Source organism: Salmo salar, chromosome 14 (genome assembly GCF_965601325.2).
Source record: "Salmo salar chromosome 14, fSalSal1, whole genome shotgun sequence".
NCBI lineage: Eukaryota > Metazoa > Chordata > Actinopteri > Salmoniformes > Salmonidae > Salmo > Salmo salar.
The window spans coordinates 9,789,275-9,810,000 of NC_138304.1; the positions used below are offsets into that span (position 1 = coordinate 9,789,275).

General features: G+C 44.6%; 1 protein-coding gene across 1 annotated transcript in view; it reads left to right on the forward strand.

Annotated features, from left to right (window-relative positions):
- LOC106568715 (low-density lipoprotein receptor-related protein 8) overlaps nucleotides 1-20,726 on the forward strand; it is a 169,381-nt gene that overhangs the window by 114,784 nt on the left and 33,871 nt on the right. Inside the window, exons 5-7 of the mRNA XM_014139291.3 lie at nucleotides 8,748-9,143; nucleotides 15,633-15,755; nucleotides 16,244-16,366. Of these exons, the coding sequence (XP_013994766.1) occupies nucleotides 8,748-9,143; nucleotides 15,633-15,755; nucleotides 16,244-16,366 (642 nt within the window). The remainder of the gene's footprint in view (nucleotides 1-8,747; nucleotides 9,144-15,632; nucleotides 15,756-16,243; nucleotides 16,367-20,726) is intronic.

Below are 20,726 nucleotides of genomic sequence, written 5' to 3' on the forward strand. Positions count from 1 at the left end.
TAATGATTTTCAGTCAATAAATGCGTGAGAAAATAACAGCACTCGCACATCTGAGTTGGGTTGTTGCAGGTGTGTGGGAGTAACCCAATGAAATCTTTGAGGAATGAAAAACACGCACACTGCTCTTGCCAGTATCACTACGATTGTCATAATAAAGTATGGTTTTGTAGGCCCTTAACCAGACTTAACCCAATGGGAACAGATGATATTTCATTGTTTTCTAACACTAGAACCGCTGACCTCGAGGGACTCCTCTCCCCTCTTCAAGCTAACCAGCAGTCATTCTGACTGCAGCATTCTAACAGTGTAATTAATACATTTCATCAAATCAAAGTTTATTTGTCACGTGCGCCGAATACAACAGGTGTAGACCTTACAGTGAAATGCTTACTTACAGGCTCTAACCAATAGTGCAAAAAGGGTATTAGGTGAACAATAGGTAAGTAAAGAAATAAAAACAACAGTAAGAAGACAGTGAAAAATAACAGTAGTGAGGCTATATACAGTAGTGAGGCTATATACAGTAGTGAGGCTATATACAGTAGCGAGGCTATATACAGTAGTGAGGCTATATACAGTAGCGAGGCTACATAGAGACACCGGTTAGTCAGGCTGATTGAGGTAGTATGTACATGTAGATATGGTTAAAGTAACTATGCATATATGATGAACAGAGAGTAGCAGTAGCGTAAAAGAGGGGTTGGTGGGTGGTGGGACACAATGCAGATAGCCCGGTTAGCCAATGTGCGGGAGCACTGGTTGGTCGGCCCAATTGAGGTAGTATGTACATGAATGTATAGTTAAAGTGACTATGCATATATGATAAACAGAGAGTAGCAGCAGCATAAAGGTGAGGTGGGGGGGCACACAATGCAAATAGTCCGGGTAGCCATTTGGTTACCTGTTCAGGAGTCTTATGGCTTTGGGATAAAAACTGTTGAGAAGCCTTTTTGTCCTAGACTTGGTACTCCGGTACCGCTTGCCATGCGGTAGTAGAGAGAACAGTCTATGACTGGGGTGGCTGGGGTCTTTGACAATTTTTAGGGCCTTCCTCTGACACCGCCTGGTGTAGAGGTCCTGGATGGCAGGCAGCTTAGCCCCAGTGATGTACTGGGCCGTACGCACTACCCTCTGTAGTGCCTTGCGGTCGGAGGCCGAGCAATTGCCGTACCAGGCAGGGATGCAACCAGTCAGGATGCTCTCGATGGTGCAGCTGTAGAACATTTTGAGGATCTCAGGACCCATGCCAAGTCTTTTCAGTCTCCTGAGGGGGAATAGGTTTTGTCGTGCCCTCTTCATTACTGTCTTGGTGTGTTTGAACCATTCTAGTTTGTTGGTGATGTGGACACCAAGGAACTTGAAGCTCTCAACCTGCTCCACTACAGCCCCGTCGATGAGAATGGGGGCATACTCGGTCCTCCACTTCCTGTAGTCCACAATCATCTCCTTAGTCTTGGTTATGTTGAGGGAAAGGTTGTTATTCTGGCACCACAGTTGTGTCGTCTGCAAACTTCATGTATGCTATTGCTAAAATAATCGTTTTGTTGTGTTCATGAAGGTGTTAGGTAACATTAGAATATGATTCTTTTTTATTTCAAATAACAAAATAGCATTTTCATTAGTTTGTTACTGTAGGCTATATGTAAAAACACACATAAAAAAAAAACTGTTCAATACATTATTTTAGTGGATTGCCTTTGTTACAGCTATGAAACCAAAAGAATATGTGTTGGAACACGTATACAGCTTATTTTTTGTAAAAACAATTTTTTACAAAATACCCCAACCACAACGACGCATGGTCGGCAAAACGCAAAGTAAAATGATGAAAACATCAGCAGCCTAAACATCACTATAAGCGCCAAGTGTGCTTAATAAATAGTGAAAATCAGCACAAAAGCAATAAGGGCATTATAGTGAATATACAGTTGAAGTCGGAAGTTTACACACACTTAGGTTAGAGTAATTAAAACTCGTTTTTCAACCACTCCACAAATGTCTTGCTAACAAACTATAGTTTTGGCAAGTCGGTTAGGACATCTACTTTGTGCATGACACAAGTAATTTTTCCAACAATTGTTTACAGACTGATAGTTTCACATATAATTCAGTGTCACAATTCCAGTGGGTCAGAACTTTACATTCACTAAGTTGACTGTGCCTTTAAACAGCTTGGAAAATTCCAGAAAATGATGTCATGGCTTTAGAAGCTTCTAATAGGGTAATTGACATCATTTGAGTCAATTGGAGGTGTACCTGTAGATGTATTTCAAGGCCTACCTTCAAACTCAGTGCCTCTTTGCTTGACATCATGGGAAAATCAAAAGAAATCAGCCAAGACATCAGAAAACAAATTGTAGACCTCCACAAGTCTGGTTCATCCTTGGGAACAATTTCCAAACGCCTCAAGGTACCAAGTTCATCTGTACAAACAATAGTACGCAAGTATAATCACCATGGGACCACACAGCCGTCATACCACTCAGGAAGGAGATGCATTCTGTCTCCTAGAGATTAACATACTTTGGTGCGAAAAATGCTAATCAATCCCAGAACAACAGCAAAGGACCTTAGGAAGATGCTGGAGGAAACAGGTGAAAAAGTATCTATATCCACAGTAAAACGAGTCCTATATCAACATAACCTGAAAGGCCGCTCAGCAAGGAAGAAGCCACTGCTCCAAAACCGCCATAAAAAAGCCAGACTACGGTTTGCAACTGCACATTGGGACAAAGATCGTACTTTTTGGAGAAAAGTCCTCTGTTCTGATGAAACAAAAATAGAACTGTTTGGCCATAATGACCATCGTTATGTTTGGAGGAAAAGGGGAATGCTTGCAAGTCGAAGAACACCATCCCAATCGTGATGCACGGGGGTGGCAGCATCATGTTGTGCGGTTGCTTTGCTGCAGGAGGGAATAGTGCACTTCACAAAATAGATGGCATCATGAGGCAGGAAAATTATGTGGATATATTGAAGCAACATCTCAAGACGTTAGTCAGGACGTTAAAGCTTGGTCGCAAATGGGTCTTCCAAATGGACAATGACCCCAAGCATACTTCCAAAGTTGTTGCAAAATGACTTAAGGACAACAAAGTCAAGGTATTGGAGTGGCCATCACAAAGCCCTGACCTCAATCCTATTGAAAATTTGTGGGCAAAACTGAAAAAGCGTGTGCGAGCAAGGATGCCTACAAACCTGACTCAGTTCCACCAGCTCTGTCAGGAGGAATGGGCCACAATTCACCCAACTTATTGTGGGAAGGTTGTGGAAGGCTACCCAAAACATTTGACCCAAGTTAAACAATTTAAAGGCAGTGCTACCAAATACTAATTGAGTGTGTGTAAACTTCTGACCCACTGGGAATGTGATGAAAGAAATACAAGCTGAAATAAATAATTCCCTCCACTATTATTGTGGTGGTGATCCTAACTGACTTAAGACAGGGAAATTTTACTAGGATTAAATGTCAGGAATGGTGAAAATCTGAGTTTTAATGTATTTGGCTAAGGTGTATGTAAACTTCCGACTTCAACTCTAAGTGTTAATATGACAGCAGTCAAAAATAGTCAATTATTGTCAGCTTGTGCTTACATGGTCTGCGTTTTCATGCAATGGCATCAGTTGGATTTCATTTAGCGGTTATCCCTTGTCCTAACAGCCAACAGAAATCTTCGCCACTCTGACTTGCTTGACACACTTCCCAACAAACATGTCGCTTGCAGGTGACACAGATGACTTGGGTTCTGTTCTTTGTGCATCTGGCCACCTGGCACTGTCTCCTCCTTGGGAGCTGTGTGCAATTTGGCTCGCGCAGAGGCTCGCGTGGAATCTTTGCTGCTGCCTTGGCCCTCATATGTCTCTTAAATAGCCCATATGCCAGACTGGGCATGGTGTTGTTGATGCACTGCTTGAACAACACGTGTGTGTTGATAGCATCCAAGTCAAGCATGTTGTAGAACACCGGAGCCTCCGAACGGCCGGAGCCTCCTTTCACATAGAACAGCCGTGCCATCCAAGTAGGGCAGAGTAGACTACTTGGATTGGTGGACTGATATAGGGTACATACCACTTTGAGATTATGATTAGAGTATACCAATGCAATAGAATGGGCCGCCCTGTTCTTCATTCACAATTGGTGATTACATCATTAGGCATCGTTCGCTTCCCCTCGCTCAACAACTCACCCATTCTGCCATTCTCCCCCATCATACTTTACGTCATTTATTTAATCTGTTGTTGTATGTGTGAAATTTGTTTCGGTATAGTTTAGGTTCAGTTTCGAGGGCAATTATTAGGGGGATTATCAACTGGCCACTTCCAATGTTGGGAGAAGGAGCAGAGCAGGCCCTACTGTCGGGAGGAGGAACAGAGCAGGCCCTACTGTCGGGAGGAGGAGCAGAGCAGGCCCTACTGTCGGGAGGAGGAGCAGAGCAGGCCCTACTGTCGGGAGGAGGAGCAGAGCAGGCCCTACTGTCGGGAGGAGGAGCAGAGCAGGCCCTGCTGTCGGGAGGAGGAGCAGAGCAGGCCCTACTGTCGGGAGGGGGAGCAGAGCAGGCCCTACTGTCGGGAGGGGGAACAGAGCAGGCCCTACTGTCGGGAGGGGGAGCAGAGCAGGCCCTACTGTCGGGAGGGGGAGCAGAGCAGGCCCTACTGTCGGGAGGGGGAGCAGAGCAGGCCCTACTGTCGGGAGGGGGAGCAGAGCAGGCCCTGCTGTCGGGAGGAGGAGCAGAGCAGGCCCTGCTGTCGGGAGGGGGAGCAGAGCAGGCCCTACTGTCGGGAGGGGGAGCAGAGCAGGCCCTACTGTCGGGAGGGGGAACAGAGCAGGCCCTACTGTCGGGAGGGGGAGCAGAGCAGGCCCTACTGTCGGGAGGGGGAGCAGAGCAGGCCCTACTGTCGGGAGGGGGAGCAGAGCAGGCCCTACTGTCGGGAGGGGGAGCAGAGCAGGCCCTACTGTCGGGAGGGGGAGCAGAGCAGGCCCTACTGTCGGGAGGGGGAGCAGAGCAGGCCCTACTGTCGGGAGGGGGAGCAGAGCAGGCCCTGCTGTCGGGAGGGGGAGCAGAGCAGGCCCTACTGTCGGGAGGCGGAGCAGAGCAGGCCCTGCTGTCGGGAGGGGGAGCAGAGCAGGCCCTACTGTCGGGAGGGGGAGCAGAGCAGGCCCTACTGTCGGGAGGGGGAACAGAGCAGGCCCTACTGTCGGGAGGAGGAGCAGAGCAGGCCCTACTGTCGGGAGGAGGAGCAGAGCAGGCCCTACTGTCGGGAGAAGGAGGGGCCAACAGTGGAAAACCATTTAAATAATGACATGCCCTCCTAAAACCGGTTATAACCCCAGTTCTGTTTGTGATATTATGATTCTAACAACGGCATTGTGTTAAATACAGTGAGGGAAAAAAGTATTTGATCCCCTGCTGATTTTGTATGTTTGCCCACTGACAAAGAAATGATCAGTCTATAATTTTAATGGTAGGTTTATTTGAACAGTGAGAGACAGAATAACAACAAAAAAATCCAGAAAAACGCACGTCAAAAATGTTATAAATTGATTTGCATTTTAATGAGGGAAATAAGTATTTGACCCCCTCTCAATCAGAAAGATTTCTGGCTCCCAGGTGTCTTTTATACAGGTAACGAGCTGAGATTAGGAGCGCTCCTAATCTCAGCTTGTTACCTGTATAAAAGACACCTGTACACAGAAGCAATCAATCAATCAGATTCCAAACTCTCCACCATGGCCTAGACCAAAGAGCTCTCCAAGGATGTCAGGGACAAGATTGTAGACCTACACAAGGCTGGAATGGGCTACAAGACCATCGCCAAGCAGCTTGGTGAGAAGGTGACAACAGTTGGTGCGATTATACGCAAATGGAAGAAACACAAAATAACTGTCAATCTCCCTCGGCCTGGGGCTCCATGCAAGATCTCACCTCGTGGAGTTGCAATGATCATGAGAACGGTGAGGAATCAGCCCAGAACTACACAGGAGGATCTTGTCAATGATCTCAAGGCAGCTGGGACCCTAGTCACCAAGAAAACAATTGGTAACACACTACGCCGTGAAGGACTGAAATCCTGCAGCGCCCGCAAGGTCCCCCTGCTCAAGAAAGCACATATACATGCCCGTCTGAAGTTTGCCAATGAACATCTGAATGATCCAGAGGACAACTGGGTGAAAGTGTTGTGGTCAGATGAGACCAAAATGGAGCTCTTTGGCATCAACTCAACTCGCCGTGTTTGGAGGAGGAGGAATGCTGCCAATGACCCCAAGAACACCATCTCCACCGTCAAACATGGAGGTGGAAACATTATGCTTTGGGGGTGTTTTTCTGCTAAGGGGCCAACTTTACCGCATCAAAGGGACGATGGACGGGGCCATGTACCGTCAAATCTTGGGTGAGAACCTCCTTCCCTCAGCCAGGGCATTGAAAATGGGTCGTGGATGGGTATTCCAGCATGACAATGACCCAAAACACACGGCCAAGGCAACAAAGGAGTGGCTCAAGAAGAAGCACATTAAGGTCCTGGAGTGGCCTAGCCAGTCTCCAGACCTTAATCCCATAGAAAATCTGTGGAGGGAGCTGAAGGTTCGAGTTGCCAAACGTCAGCCTCGAAACCTTAATGACTTGGAGAAGATCTGCAAAGAGGAGTGGGACAAAATCCCTTCTGAGATGTGTGCAAACCTGGTGGCCAACTACAAGAAACGTCTGACCTCTGTGATTGCCAACAAGGGTTTTGCCACCAAGTACTAAGTCATGTTTTACAGAGGGGTCAAATACTTATTTCCTCATTAAAATGCAAATCAATTTATAACATTTTTGACATGCGTTTTTCTGGATTTTTTTGTTGTTATTCTGTCCCTCACTGTTCAAATAAACCTACCATTAAAATTATAGACTGATCATTTCTTTGTCAGTGGGCAAACATACAAAATCAGCAGGGGATCCTGTAGGTTCATGCTCTACAACATTCGCAGAGTACGACCCTGCCTCACACAGGAAGCGGCGCAGGTCCTAATCCAGGCACTTGTCATCTCCCGTCTGGATTACTGCAACTCACTGTTGGCTGGGCTCCCTGCCTGTGCCATTAAACCCCTACAACTCATCCAGAACGCCGCAGCCCGTCTGGTGTTCAACCTTCCCAAGTTCTCTCACGTCACCCCGCTCCTCCGGCCACTCCACTGGCTTCCAGTTGAAGCTCGCATCCGCTACAAGACCATGGTGATTGCCTACGGAGCTGTGAAGGGAACGGCACCTCCGTACCTTCAGGCTCTGATCAGGCCCTACACCCAAACAAGGGCACTGCGTTCATCCACCTCTGGCCTGCTGGCCCCCCTACCTCTGAGGAAGCACAGTTCCCGCTCAGCCCAGTCAAAACTGTTCGCTGCTCTGACACCCCAATGGTGGAACAAGCTCCCTCACGACGCCAGGACAGCGGAGTCAATCACCACCTTCCGGAGACACCTGAAAACCCACCTCTTTAAGGAATACCTAGGATAGGATAAAGTAATCCTTCTAACCCCCCCCCCCCCCCTTAAAAGATTTAGATGCACTATTGTAAAGTGGTTGTTCCACTGGATATCATAAGGTGAATGCACCAATTTGTAAGTCGCTCTGGATAAGAGCGTCTGCTAAATGACTTAAATGTAAATGTAATGTAAATGGGATCAAATACTTTTTTCCCTCACTATAGACTTATTTAGGAAAAGTCAAGGATGGAAGGGGGCATGACTTTAAAATGGCAGAGTAATAAAATAAATATGTTAATGAGCAGTCAAACTGACTGCTTTTAGCAGTTCTAGTATTAATGGTTGAGATACAGTTGTGAATGAACATTAATTCGATGTGGGATTAACTCTACGTTGAAGCCATGCCTTTATAAGCTTGGTTAAAGGCAAGATTAAAAAAATGCTGTAGGTCAGTGACTTGGAGATCCCATTTGTTATCGACATTGACAGTGTACCATTGAAATAATGTGGAAACAACGTTGACTCAACATACTTACGGATGTACCAGTGGGCGGGCACACGCACATACACACAAACAAACTCACACACTGTTTAAACTCTGCGGGTGGAAATGAGTCACTAAAATCCTAAATTAAATGTCTCTATTTGACGAATGACATTTTATTTGCGTGCTGTATTTTTTTCCGCCTGTCATTTGTCACACAGAACAGAATGCTTAATACAGCAACCCAGAGTCGTGTTCATTAGGGATGAAACGGGAAACAATTATCCAAACCAAAGTGAGAAAGGCTCGTTTTCAAATCAAATCAAATATTGGGCCCTAAGATGGGCCCTAATGAACATAGCCCAGACCTAAATCCCCTTTAAGAATAAACCCAGGGCGACAGCAGCAGCAGGGAGAAACTCCCTGTCGTCTATATGAATATCGAAGCTCTGCTCTCAGTGAGTTTTCTGAGATAAAGAAGTGTGTCCCAAGTGACACCCTATTATGTACTGCACTACTTTTGACAAAGGCCCATAGGGCTCTGGTTAAAAGTAGTGCACTACATAGGGAATAGGGTGTAATTTGGGATACAACCAGAGACTGTATGCGTGATGGGATATCTGTAATTCTCTGACTCTTGACTGTGAGAGAGCGAGAGAATAGAGAGATGGGGATCTACCATGGAGCGGAGGTGTGTGTGTTTGGTATTTCTGTCTTGTTGTGTGTCTTATATCACGATCAGCAGTTGATTTTCTCACTCTAGCTGACCTCTCCCTATCTCCCTCCCCTCTTCTCACCTAGACGCCAAGTCCTGCCCGAAAAGCCAATTCCAGTGCGCCAACCGCAAGTGCCTGGCACCTGTCTACGTGTGCGACGGTGATGACGACTGCGACGATGGCTCTGACGAACTAAAATGCTCCTCGCGCCACTCGCCAACGACCACCTGCGGTCCGCACGAGTTCCGCTGCAACACCTCAGAGTGTGTGCCTGTCATGTGGAACTGTGACGGCGACCCAGACTGCCCAGACGGCTCTGACGAGTGGCCGGAGCGTTGTGGGAGTGAAGGGTCGCAATCGCGACGCAAGATGAACTGTACGGTGGAGGAGTTTCGGTGCGCCAACGGGGAGTGTGTGAGGCTGGCGTGGAAATGTGACGGGGATCCGGACTGCAAGGATAAATCGGACGAGGCGGATTGTCGTAAGTGAATGGAAATGTTTTTTTTCCTCTCTTAGATACATATTAGGCCTTATTACACTGCATTATTCTTAGCGCCGGGCTCTCCTAAGCTCCAGCCTCAGACTTATCCCATATTCACACGAGCATTTCTAAACCATGGGCTAACAGACAAACACAACACGCAACCACTGTGACATTCTGTCTATGTAGAGTCCTGCATGGGCATTACATTTAAGCCCAAGTCCTACACACACCCACGACCGACGTTCAAGACCTGTCTGAACTACAGTAACTTCCTCCATTAGTTAGCTGCTTGTCTCTGTCTGTCTCCCGCTCCTCACTGCCCCTGCTCTGCCTGTTTGGGTAACCATAGCAACGGCTCAGTTTTGTGCTGCTCCTCGAGCTAAGTGCAGTGTGAACACATCTGTACATACACATACATGCATATAAAAACACTCAAATTCAGAGCAAAACTCATATACAGACATGTGTAACAGAATTAAATGGTACCGTAACCTCACTCCCCAGTTTAAACTGTTTCCTCTTCGCTATCGAATTGGTACCTTTTCGGTGGCGCAACTGGCTAAGACGTTGTCAAGCAGACAGTCACGTGTTTACATTTTTATTTATTTATTATTATTATTATTATTATTGGCCCAGCCACACTTTTTTAGAGGACAAAAGTAACATTATTTTATTTATTTGTGTTTTTTTATACATTATTCATACATTTTACATACATGATACTTTTATACACAGTATTACATGCCAGAAATATGGTTTGATATATACATTAAAAGGTACAGTGCCTTTGGAAAGTATTCAGACCCCTTGACTTTTCCCCCATTTTGTTACGTTACAGCCTTATTCTAAAATGTATTAAATACAACAACAAAAAATCATCAGAGATCTACACACAGTACCCCATAATGACAAAGCGAAAACAGGTTTTTATACACTTTTGCAAATTTATAAAAATTTAAAAACAGAAATACCTTATTCACGTAAGTGAAATTGAGCTCAGGTGCATCCTGTTTCCATTGATCATCCTTGAGATGTTTCTACAACTTGATTGGAGTCCACCGGTGGTAAATTCAATTGATTGGACATGATTTGGAAAGGCACACACCTGTCTATATAAGGTCCCACAGTTGACAGTGCATGTCAGAGCAAAAACCAGGCCATGAGGTTAAATGAATTGTCAGTAGAGCTCCGAGCAGGATTGTGTTGAGGCACAGATCTGGGGAAGGGTACAAAACAATTCTGCAGCATTAAAGGTATCCAAGAACACAGTGGCCTCCATCATTCTTAAATGGAAGCGTTTTGGAACCACCAAGACTCTTCCTAGAGCTGGCTGCCCGGCCAAACTGAGCAATCAGGGGAGAAGTGCCTTGGTCAGGGAGGTGATCCAAGAACCAAATGCTCACTCTGACAGAGCTCTAGAGTTCCTCTGTGGAGACCTTCCAGAAGGACAACCATCTCTGCAGCACTCCACCAATCAGGCCTTTATGGTAGAGTGGCCAGACGGAAGCCCCTCCTCAGTAAAAGGCACATGATAGCCCGCTTTGAGTTTGCCAAAACAAGATTCTCTGGTCTGATGAAACCAAGATTGAACTCTTTGGCCTGAATGCCAAGCGTCACTTCTGGAGGAAACCTGGCACCATCCCAGCGGTGAAGCATGGTGGTGGCAACATCATGCTGTGGGGATGTTTTTCAGCGGCAAGGACTGGGGGACTAGTCAGGGTCGAGGCAAAGATGAACGGAGCAAAGTACAGAGAGATCCTTGATGAAAGAGAGTGCTCAGGACCTCAGACTGGGGCGAAGGTTTACCTTCCAACAGGTCAACGACCCTAAGCACACAGCCAAGACAACGCAGGAGTGGCTTTGGGACAAGTCTCTGAATGTCCTTGAGTGACCCAGCCAGAGCCCAGACTTGAACCCGATCGAACGTCTCTAGAGAGACCTGAAAATATCTGTGTAGCAACACTCCCCATCCAACTTGACAAAGCTGGAGAGGGTCTGCAGAGAAGAATGGGAAAAACTCCCCAAATACAGGTGTGCCAAGCTTGTAGTGTCATACCCAAGAAGACTCAATGCAGTAATCGCTGCCAGAGGTGCTTCAACAAAGCACTGAGTAAAGTGTCTGAATACTTATGTAAATGTGATATTAAAAAAAAATAATAATAATTTGCAAAAATGTCTAAAAATCTGTTTTTGCTTTGTCATTATGGGGTAATGTGTCGATTGATGAGGGGAAAAAAACTATGTAATACATTTTAGAATAAGGCAGAAACCTAACAAAATGTGGGAAAAGTCAAGGGGTCTGAATACTTTACGAAGTCACTTTACATGGTATACATGATACGTGGTGTTTTCGGTCTTAGCTATTACAGATCAGCACTTTTTAATCCCAGCCCTCAGCTAATCTCAGCCAATCCCACCTATGTCCGCAGACCACCCTCTTTATTACCATGTGCTTTACATTTTTCAACTGTGCTGTGATGTCTTGCATGAATTGTGATTTCTAATGGTATTCACAGATTGTAAATTAAGATGAATATTTTTGCTAAGACTATTATTACATTCATTTATTGACTATGGCTTTGCAAATCGCCCAACTGTGCTATTTGTAGGGTTCGTTTTGAGTGACTATTGTGATTTTTCAGACACTCCTGAACCTCTGACCAGAAACAAGCTAGAAGGAGGAAATACCAGATTACTAAATTCTAGAGGTCGACCGATTATGATTTTTCAACGCCGATACCGATTATTGGAGGACCAAAAAGGCCGATATCGATTAATCGGCCGATTTTATTATTCTTTTTTTAAATGAATGTATTTATTTGTAATAAAGACAATTACAACAATACTGAATGAACACTTTTTTTAACTTAATATAATACATCAATAAAATAAATGTAGCCTCAAATAAATAATGAAACATGTTCAATGTGGTTAAAATAATGCAAAAACAAAGTGTTGGAGAAGAAAGTAAAAATTCAATATGTGCCATGTAAAAAAGCTAACGTTTAAGTTCCTTGCTCAGAACATGAGAACGTATGAAAGCTGGTGGATCCTTTTAACATGAGTCTTCAATATTCCCAGGTAAGAAGTTTTAGGTTGTAGTTATTACAGGAATTATAGAACTATTTCTCTCTATACGATTTATATTTCATATACCTTTGACTATTGGATGTTCTTATAGGCACTTTAGTATTGCCAGTGTAACAGTATAGCTTCCGTCCCTCTCCTCGCTCCTACCTGGGCTCGAACAAGGAACACATCGATAACAGCCACCCTCGAAGCAGCGTTACCCATGTAGAGCAAGGGGGAAAACTACTCCAAGTCTCAGAGCGAGTGACGTTTGAAACGCTATTAGCGCGCACCCTGCTAACTAGCTAGCCATTTCACATCGGCTACACCAGCCTAATCTTGGGAGTTGACAGGCTTGAAGTCATAAACAGCGCAATGCATTGCGAAGGGCTGCTGGCAAAACGCACGAAAGTGCTGTTTGAATGAATGCTTACGAGCCTGCTGCTGCCTACCATCGCTCAGTCAGACTGCTCTGTCAAATCATAGACTTAATTATAACATAATAACACAGAGAAATACAAGCCTTAGGTCATTAATATGGTAGAATCCGGAAACTAGAATCTCGAAAACAAAACGTTTTTCCTGTCAGTGAAATACGGAACCGTTCCGTATTTTATCTAACGGGTGGCATCCCTAAGTCTAAATATCCCTGTTACATTGCACAACCTTCAATGTTATGTCATAATTACGTAAAATTCTGGCAAATTAGTTCGCAACGAGCCAGGCGGCCCAAACTGTTGCATATACCCTGACTCTGCGTGCAATGAACGCAAAATGACACAATTTCACCTGGTTAATATTGCCTGCTAACCTGGATTTCTTTTAGCTAAATATGCAGGTTTCAAAATATATACTTCTGTGTATTGATTTTAGGAAATTCATTGATGTTTATGGTTAGGTACAGTCGTGCAACGATTGTGCTTTTTTCGCAAATGCGCTTTTGTTAAATCATCCCCCGTTTGGCGAAGTCGGCTATCTTTGTTAGGAAGAAATAGTCTTCACAGTACGCAACGAGCCAGGCGGCCCAAACTGCTGCATATACCCTGACTCTGTTTGCAAGAGAAGTGACACATTTTCCCTAGTTAAAAGAAATTCATGTCAGCAGGCAATATTAACTAAATATGCAGGTTTAAAAATATATACTTGTGTATTGATTTTAAGAAAGTCATTGATGTTTATGGTTGGAGCAACGTGTACCTAAGCGATTATATGCAACGCAGGACAGGCTATATAAACTAGTAATATCATCAACCATGTGTAGTTAACTAGTGATTATGATTGATTGATTGTTTTTTATAAGATAAGTTTAATGCTAGCTAGCAACTTACCTTGGCTTCTTACTGCATTCAACAGGCAGGCTCCTCGTGGAGTGCAATGTAAAGCAGGTGGTTAGGGCGTTGGACTAGTTAACCATAAGGTTGCAAGATTGAATCCCCGAGCTGACAAGGTAAAAATCTGCCGTTCTGCCCCTGAACAAGGCAGTTAACCCACCGTTTCTAGGCCGTCATTGAAAATAAGAATGTGTTCTTAACTGACTTGCCTAGTTAAATAAATGTCAAAAAAAAAATATCGGCCAAATCGGCGTCCAAAAATACCGTTTTCCGATTGTTATGAAAACTTTAAAGCGGCCCTGATTAATCGGTCGACCTCTACTAAATTCTCACCATTATAATAACAGGGGAGGTTTGCAATTTTAGAGGGGTATGATTTTTGTGTGTCTGTAAATTTCTCCCTCATCATTATTAACAATTCATTCAGGACTATCCGTAATCCTGGTAGCATCCACATTAATGTAGAAGTGTTTAGAAACATATTCTATTCTTATTTACAATAAAAGTGACTCTAAAATGACACAATACATTATTTACCATTAATTTCTATTGGGCACAAAGTAATATGAAACACAACCAAACCAAACAGCAAATGCATCCAACAAGTTTGTAGAGTCATAAACTTGATGTAATCATTGTGTGCTAGGAATACATTTTTGACTACATTAATACACATATGAGTGAATTTGTCCCAATACTTTTGGTCCCTTAAAATGAGGGGGACTATGCACAAAAAGTGCTGTAATTTCTAAACGGTTCACCCGATATGGATGAAAATACCCTCAAATTAAAGCTGACAGTCTGACCTTTAACCTCATAGTCATCGTATCATTTCACATCTAGTGGCAGAAAGTGTTTTTTGCGTGCGCTACAGACAACTATATCGTTCCGCTAATGCAGGACTTTTTTAAAAATTCATATTTATATTTAACCCATCTTTTTCAGAGGTTGCTGCAATACCCTCAGGACCCTTACTTCACGCAGCTATGCCCAGCCCTAGTTGCTAGGCAACCCATTAATGTCCTTGAGCGTTTAAAAGCCCTTGAATAATATCGAGGTCTTGGGTTTGACAAGAAAGCCAGGGCCGGGGAGAACGATCATATCGCTGTGTCTCTGTGGCGCTTTTGGCCCATCACACAATCACTGGCATGTAGCATTATTCAAAGTGACTGGTAACTCACACATATATATATTATTCACTGTTATGTGGCCCATGCTTTTGAATAATAATGAGATCTTCAGTTTTGACGAGAAAGCCAGAGCTAGGGCGAATTACATCGCTCTGTCTCTGTGTGTCCCTTTTGGTCACAGCACGTTTATTGGTGGCGTACACAGTTTTGCGGATGTTATCGCAGGTGCAGCAAAATGGTTATGTTTCACGCTCCAACAGTGCAGCAATATCTAGCAATACAATAACAATACACACATAATCCAAAAGTAAGTCATGTCAGAACGAGTTCAAGCTCCACTGTTGTTATATTACGATGTAGCACACATATCTATTGAGTTACTTGTAGTACATTCAGCGGTAGTACAGTGTACTGTATGTGTAAACTGTATTCTCTGTATGTTGCCCATATACAGGAATCCAACCCATATTGCAGTGTTTCCCCAAGCTAGATTATTTTCCATGCAAACACTATATGTTGTTTATAGATCTCCTCTTTACCTGTAGTCTAGTTTCAATGCTAATTTGTATCTAACTCTCTCTTCATCCTGTGTGTATCTGTGTGCATGAATGCATGTGGGTATGTCCGTGTGTGTGGGTATGTCCGTGTGTGTGGGTATGTCCGTGTGTGTGGGTATGTCCGTGTGTGTGGGTATGTCCGTGTGTGTGGGTATGTCCGTGTGTGGGGGTATGTCCGTGTGTGGGGGTATGTCCGTGTGTGGGGGTATGTCTGTGTGTGGGGGTATGTCCGTGTGTGGGGGTATGTCCGTGTGTGTGTGGGTATGTCCGTGTGTGGGGGTGAGGGGGTATGTCCGTTTGTGGGTATATGTCGTTATGTGTGGGTATGTCTGTCCGTGTGTGGGGGTTATGTCTGTCTGTGTGTGGGTATGTGTGGGTGTCGGTGTGTGTGTGCTATAGCTCTGCTGACATGCCGCCCAGATGAATTCCAGTGTGGTGATGGCTCCTGTATCCACGGCACCAAGCAGTGTAACAAGGTCCACGACTGTCCTGACCAGAGTGACGAGTCAGGCTGTGTCAACGGTAGGAAGGCCGTTTCATGTCTGGGCTAGGGAATTAATTGCGACTGGGGGGGTGGACTCGGCTCCACTCTGGCCTTTCTACTCTGGCCTCCATCTCGGGGAAGGATATCGGTGACATGTCTGTCTGTGGCTGGCTGGCTGGATGGATGACTGAATGTCTAGCTGGCTGGATGGATGACTGGATAGCTGGCTGGCTGTGTGTGTGTGGCTGGTTGGCTGGCTGGATTTCGGGCTGGATGTCTGGATGGCCGTCTGCTCGGCTGGTTGTCTGTCTGGTTGTTTGACTGGCTGGCTGGCTGTCTGTATATTTATGTATCTGGCTGGCTGCTTCAGTCTGTCTGGCTGGCTGTTTGGCCAACTTCCTGACTGGCTGGCTTTATGTCTGGCTGACTTTTTGTCTGTCTGTTCCTGTCTGACTGCTTCTCTGTGTATGTCTTCCTGGCTACCTGAAATAGTAAAAATATTTCCCCGTCTCTCTTCCTGCAACAGCCACTAAGTGTGAGGGGCCCCTGAAGTTCCTGTGTAAGAACGGAGAGTGTATCGACAGCGCTAAGGTGTGCGACAATGTCAAGGACTGCAAGGACCGCTCCGATGAGCCCAAGAAGGAGTGTGGTAAGGACACATGCACACACACACACACGGGCACACACATTGTAAATGCGTTGTTTGAGTTGTTTGAATCCACAAATCACATTACAGTCAAAGGATTCAAACACCTCAAAGAGGTTTATTTTGTTTTATTATGCCTCTAATTCTTAAAAAAAACAAAACGTTTCCTTGACAGTACATGGCCTTCAGATTACAGGCCTGCATAAGACAAAGGCAAAGCAGCTAGCAAGGTACTGCTCTGTGTCAGCCTTGCTGTATGGAGAAAAAGGTACATGTGTGTGTGTGTGCGCGTTTGTGTGCATGTGTGTGTGTGTGAGAGGTAAAGAAACTGTGTCTGTCTTCTGTCTCTTCCTTTTGTAACGCTCCCTGTATCTCACCTCTCTCTCGGTAAGGACAAAATAGAGGTGCCTCGTGGTATAGCGCCTGGCCTAATTGTGCCTCGTGGTTTTTCGCCTGGCCTAATTGTGCCTCGTGGTGTAGCGCCTGGCCTAATTGTGCCTCGTGGTGTAGCGCCTGGCCTAATTGTGCCTCGTGGTGTTTACGCCTGGCCTAATTGTGCCTCGTGGTGTAGCGCCTGGCCTAATTGTTAATTTCCCTGATTGTTCTAGGGCTTACAGACAGTGAGACAGACAGTTTGTCCCAAATGGCAGCCTATTCTCTACTGTATATAGTGCACTGCTTTTGACCAAGGTTTATTTTGTCTTATTATGCCTCTAATTCTTTTTTTTTTTAAAGTTTCCTTGACAGAGTAATTATTCTCCTCTTTGACTGTGCTTTTTTGGCTTCAATTGTATTTCTTACTTTAACTTATTTGGCATGCTTGCCCTCCCAAAGTTGTTGAGTTGTTGTGCTTAGTAATTGTGCTTAGGGTTTGGGCAGTATCTAGATTTTCATACCGTCATACCGTTTCTGTACTATACCAGGGTATACGGTATTACCGGAAGTACACACTAGGGCCGCTATTTATGTTGAAAACAATTAAGTATTATAATTGTTATTTTGTATTTCTTGGGGGGGAACAAAACAATTTAGGCAACAGGGACCTTGATACATGATGGGATTGAATGTCTCTGCTGTAGTCAAGAAGCTTGATCTTGACATCTAGCCACTTAGTTAGCAAATCAAATGCATAGCTGGAGCCCTGAGGTGGATATAATTCATTTGACACATCTTAGATTTATTATAGTTATACTTAACTTATCGTTTGTTATAAGCAGTGGCGTAGCACGCACCCCTGTTTTTTAAAACGGTATTGACAGTATTGTATTTCGATATACCCCGGCATACGGTATAAACGGTATATCGACCCAAGCCTAGTTGTGCTAGAAAGGTTCATCCTCCTGGCAGAGGCAACCAGGAGGATGAACCAAAATGTCCTTGTACTGGGTAAAGTCCATGGTGCCGTTGACCTTAAAAAGGGCCACAGGACCAGTGGAAACAAAACAGCTCCATAACATCAAAGATCCGCCACCCTATTTTACAGTACGTATGGGGTTCTTTTCTGCTTCTGCATTCTCGTTTCGGTGCCAAACCCACCACTGGTGTGCGTGGCCAGTACGGCATTGGTAAATTAAAGTAGGTTCCTCTGGAAATGTTTTTCATGTGGGTGTTGAAGGAGAGGTCAGAGTCAAGTGTAAGACTGAGATCTTTGTCAGATTGTTTTGCGATAATGACAGCGCCGTCTATTTTTAACAATGGGGTTAAATGCTAATAATTCATGTTTTGTGTGAATTTCGGTTCTGTAAGTTTTAATATTTGTGTGACGTCACCGTTTTTCGTTGACAGATATAGTTGAGTATCGTCAGCATAACAATGAAAGTCGATTTTGTTTGTGTAAATGACATCTCCTAGGGGTAACATGTGCAATGAAAACAATAACGGTCCCTAAACCGACCCTTCAGGTTCGCCGAATCTAACACTGGTTAAGGGCGAGGATTCATTATCTAATTGCACAAATTGGAGTCTGTCTGACAGATAGGAGCGAAACCAAGTGTGCGCCTGACCTTGAAGAGCAACATTTGTCTCTAGGCTCCTGATGAGAATGTGATAGTCGATAGTATCAAAAGCTGAGCTTAAATTGAGAAGCATTAGTATAGAGAGAGTGTCGTGGTAATAAGTAATAACGAGTAATAAGGCATTAGTGACTTTTATACGGGTGGTGAGGTCCAAACCAGACTGATAGGATTCATAGATCGAATTTGGAAAATCTGTAAATTGCTGGGCCACGGATTTCTCACGGACTACACACCTCCAAATCCCTGGAGACAGGGGAGAGGGGAAGGGAAGGTAGAGGGGGAAGGGGAGGTAGAGGGGGAAGGGGAGGTAGAGGGGTGGTGTAAGGGTGAGATTAAAAAAGTGAGAAGAGGGTGGAGAGAACATAAGAGAGGGAAGGGCAAAGGAAGGGCAGGGAAGGAGAAAGTATGAAACCGAAACAGAAATCCCAATGGGAGCTCCTCTCCCTTCTCTCGTTCTCGCTCTTTCTTTTCTTCTGTCTCTCCGTCTGTCTCGTCTCTTTTTAACTCCTTTTCTCTCTTCCTTTTTTTCTCTTCCCTTCCTCCCCCTCTCCCTTTCTCCATCTCTCCCCCTTTCCTGCCCCCATCTCTCTCTTTCTCTGCCCCTCCCCCACTCGATTCTCCTTTTCTCTCTCCTTCCCTCCCTCTCTGTCTCTCCGACTCAGGGTCTCATCAGTCTTTATTGCAGCTCATTAAAAGCGTGTCCACAGACACCTAGCTCATCCCTCTGCTTGCTCAACCCTTCACTCGCAAGATGTTCCCCTTAAAGCGGAGCAGCCCAGACAACACACTCATGTTTTATACAGCATACAGTAGACACACCAAGACACAGATGCCGTAAACCACACACACGCACAGCACGCACACACCTATATACTCACACAAACATTTATACACAGACACGACACACACGCACAGAAATGTATAAGCGTATTTATAAGCACACATACACACACACACACACACACACACACACACACACACACACACACACACACACACACACAGCGGCCAGGATAATGGGCCCCAATTTACTCCAATTTACTCCCCTCAACCTTAACGCTGCAAAAATAAACCGGAGTGTATTTCTCGGTGCGCTCAGGCGTGTGTTTTTATGTATTTGATATTTTACCGTTCCATTAGAAATAAAAGCCTATTACCACAAGTATTGATTGAATGCTGTATCATGATACAGCCTTTCACATTTGAACACAGGCAGATGCTGCTTTTATCCCCGGATGAGCTTATGGGGAGCGCCGATGCATTAGAGGTTGAAAAGAGAGAGGGAAAAGGATAGAGAGAGGGAGGGAGGGAGATAAAAAGGGATAGAGAGAGAGGGAGAGAAAGTGTGTTCGCACGTGTGTTTGTGTGAGCACATACAGGTAACTGCCAAAATAACGGAAACACTTGAGTAAATGAGGGATACAAAGTGTATTGGAAGCACTGGCTTCCAAACAGGTGTGATTCCTAAGTTAATTAACATCCGATTATGCTTAGGGTCATGTATAAAAATGTTGGGCAGGCTATTATTTTGGCTACCATGGCTATGCCCACATATGACGACAATTCCCCCATCCACAGGGCACGTGTGGTCACTGAATGGTTTGATGAGCATGAAAATGATGTAAACCATATGCTCAGTCGATCTAAACCCAGCTGAACACTTCTGGGAGATTTTGGAGCGGTGCTTGAGACAGCGTTTTCCACCACCATCAACAAATCAACAAATGATGGTATTTCTCGTTGAAGAATGGTGTCATATCCGTCCAATAGAGTTCCAGACACTTGTAGAATTTATGCCAAGGTACATTGGAGCTGTTCTGGATCGTGGTGTCCCAACACCTTATTAAGACACATTGTATTGGTGTTTCTGTTATTTGGGCAGTTACCTGTGTGTGTGTGTGTGTGTGTGTGGTGTGGTGTGGCGTGGTGTGTGTGTGTGTGACAGGAAGGTCCTTTGAGGCTACTTGAGTGTGAAAACTGTGGCAGCTTTCCAAACCAGCTCTCATGAATAGAGAGGAATGATTTAGAGGTCACCTCCCAAATTGAACACCTTTCACACACACTAGGTGGAGACTGGCTTCTCACAAATTGATTGTGATGTATCTTTCTTCTTTTCCTTGGGCCTCCCAAACCTTTTTGGCCCACGATCCCATTTTGATATATGAAAATTCTCGCGACCCCAACCATATGAAAAAACAATAATGTCATTAACAGCCAATTTTTTATTTTTTTTATTTGGGGCTATGGCAGTCAATTGAAAAACATAGCATCTAATAGCATTTCTGATTGTTCTCCCAACTCACCATCACATACTTTTGTGGGGCAGTCAATTGCAAATTACTCTGACA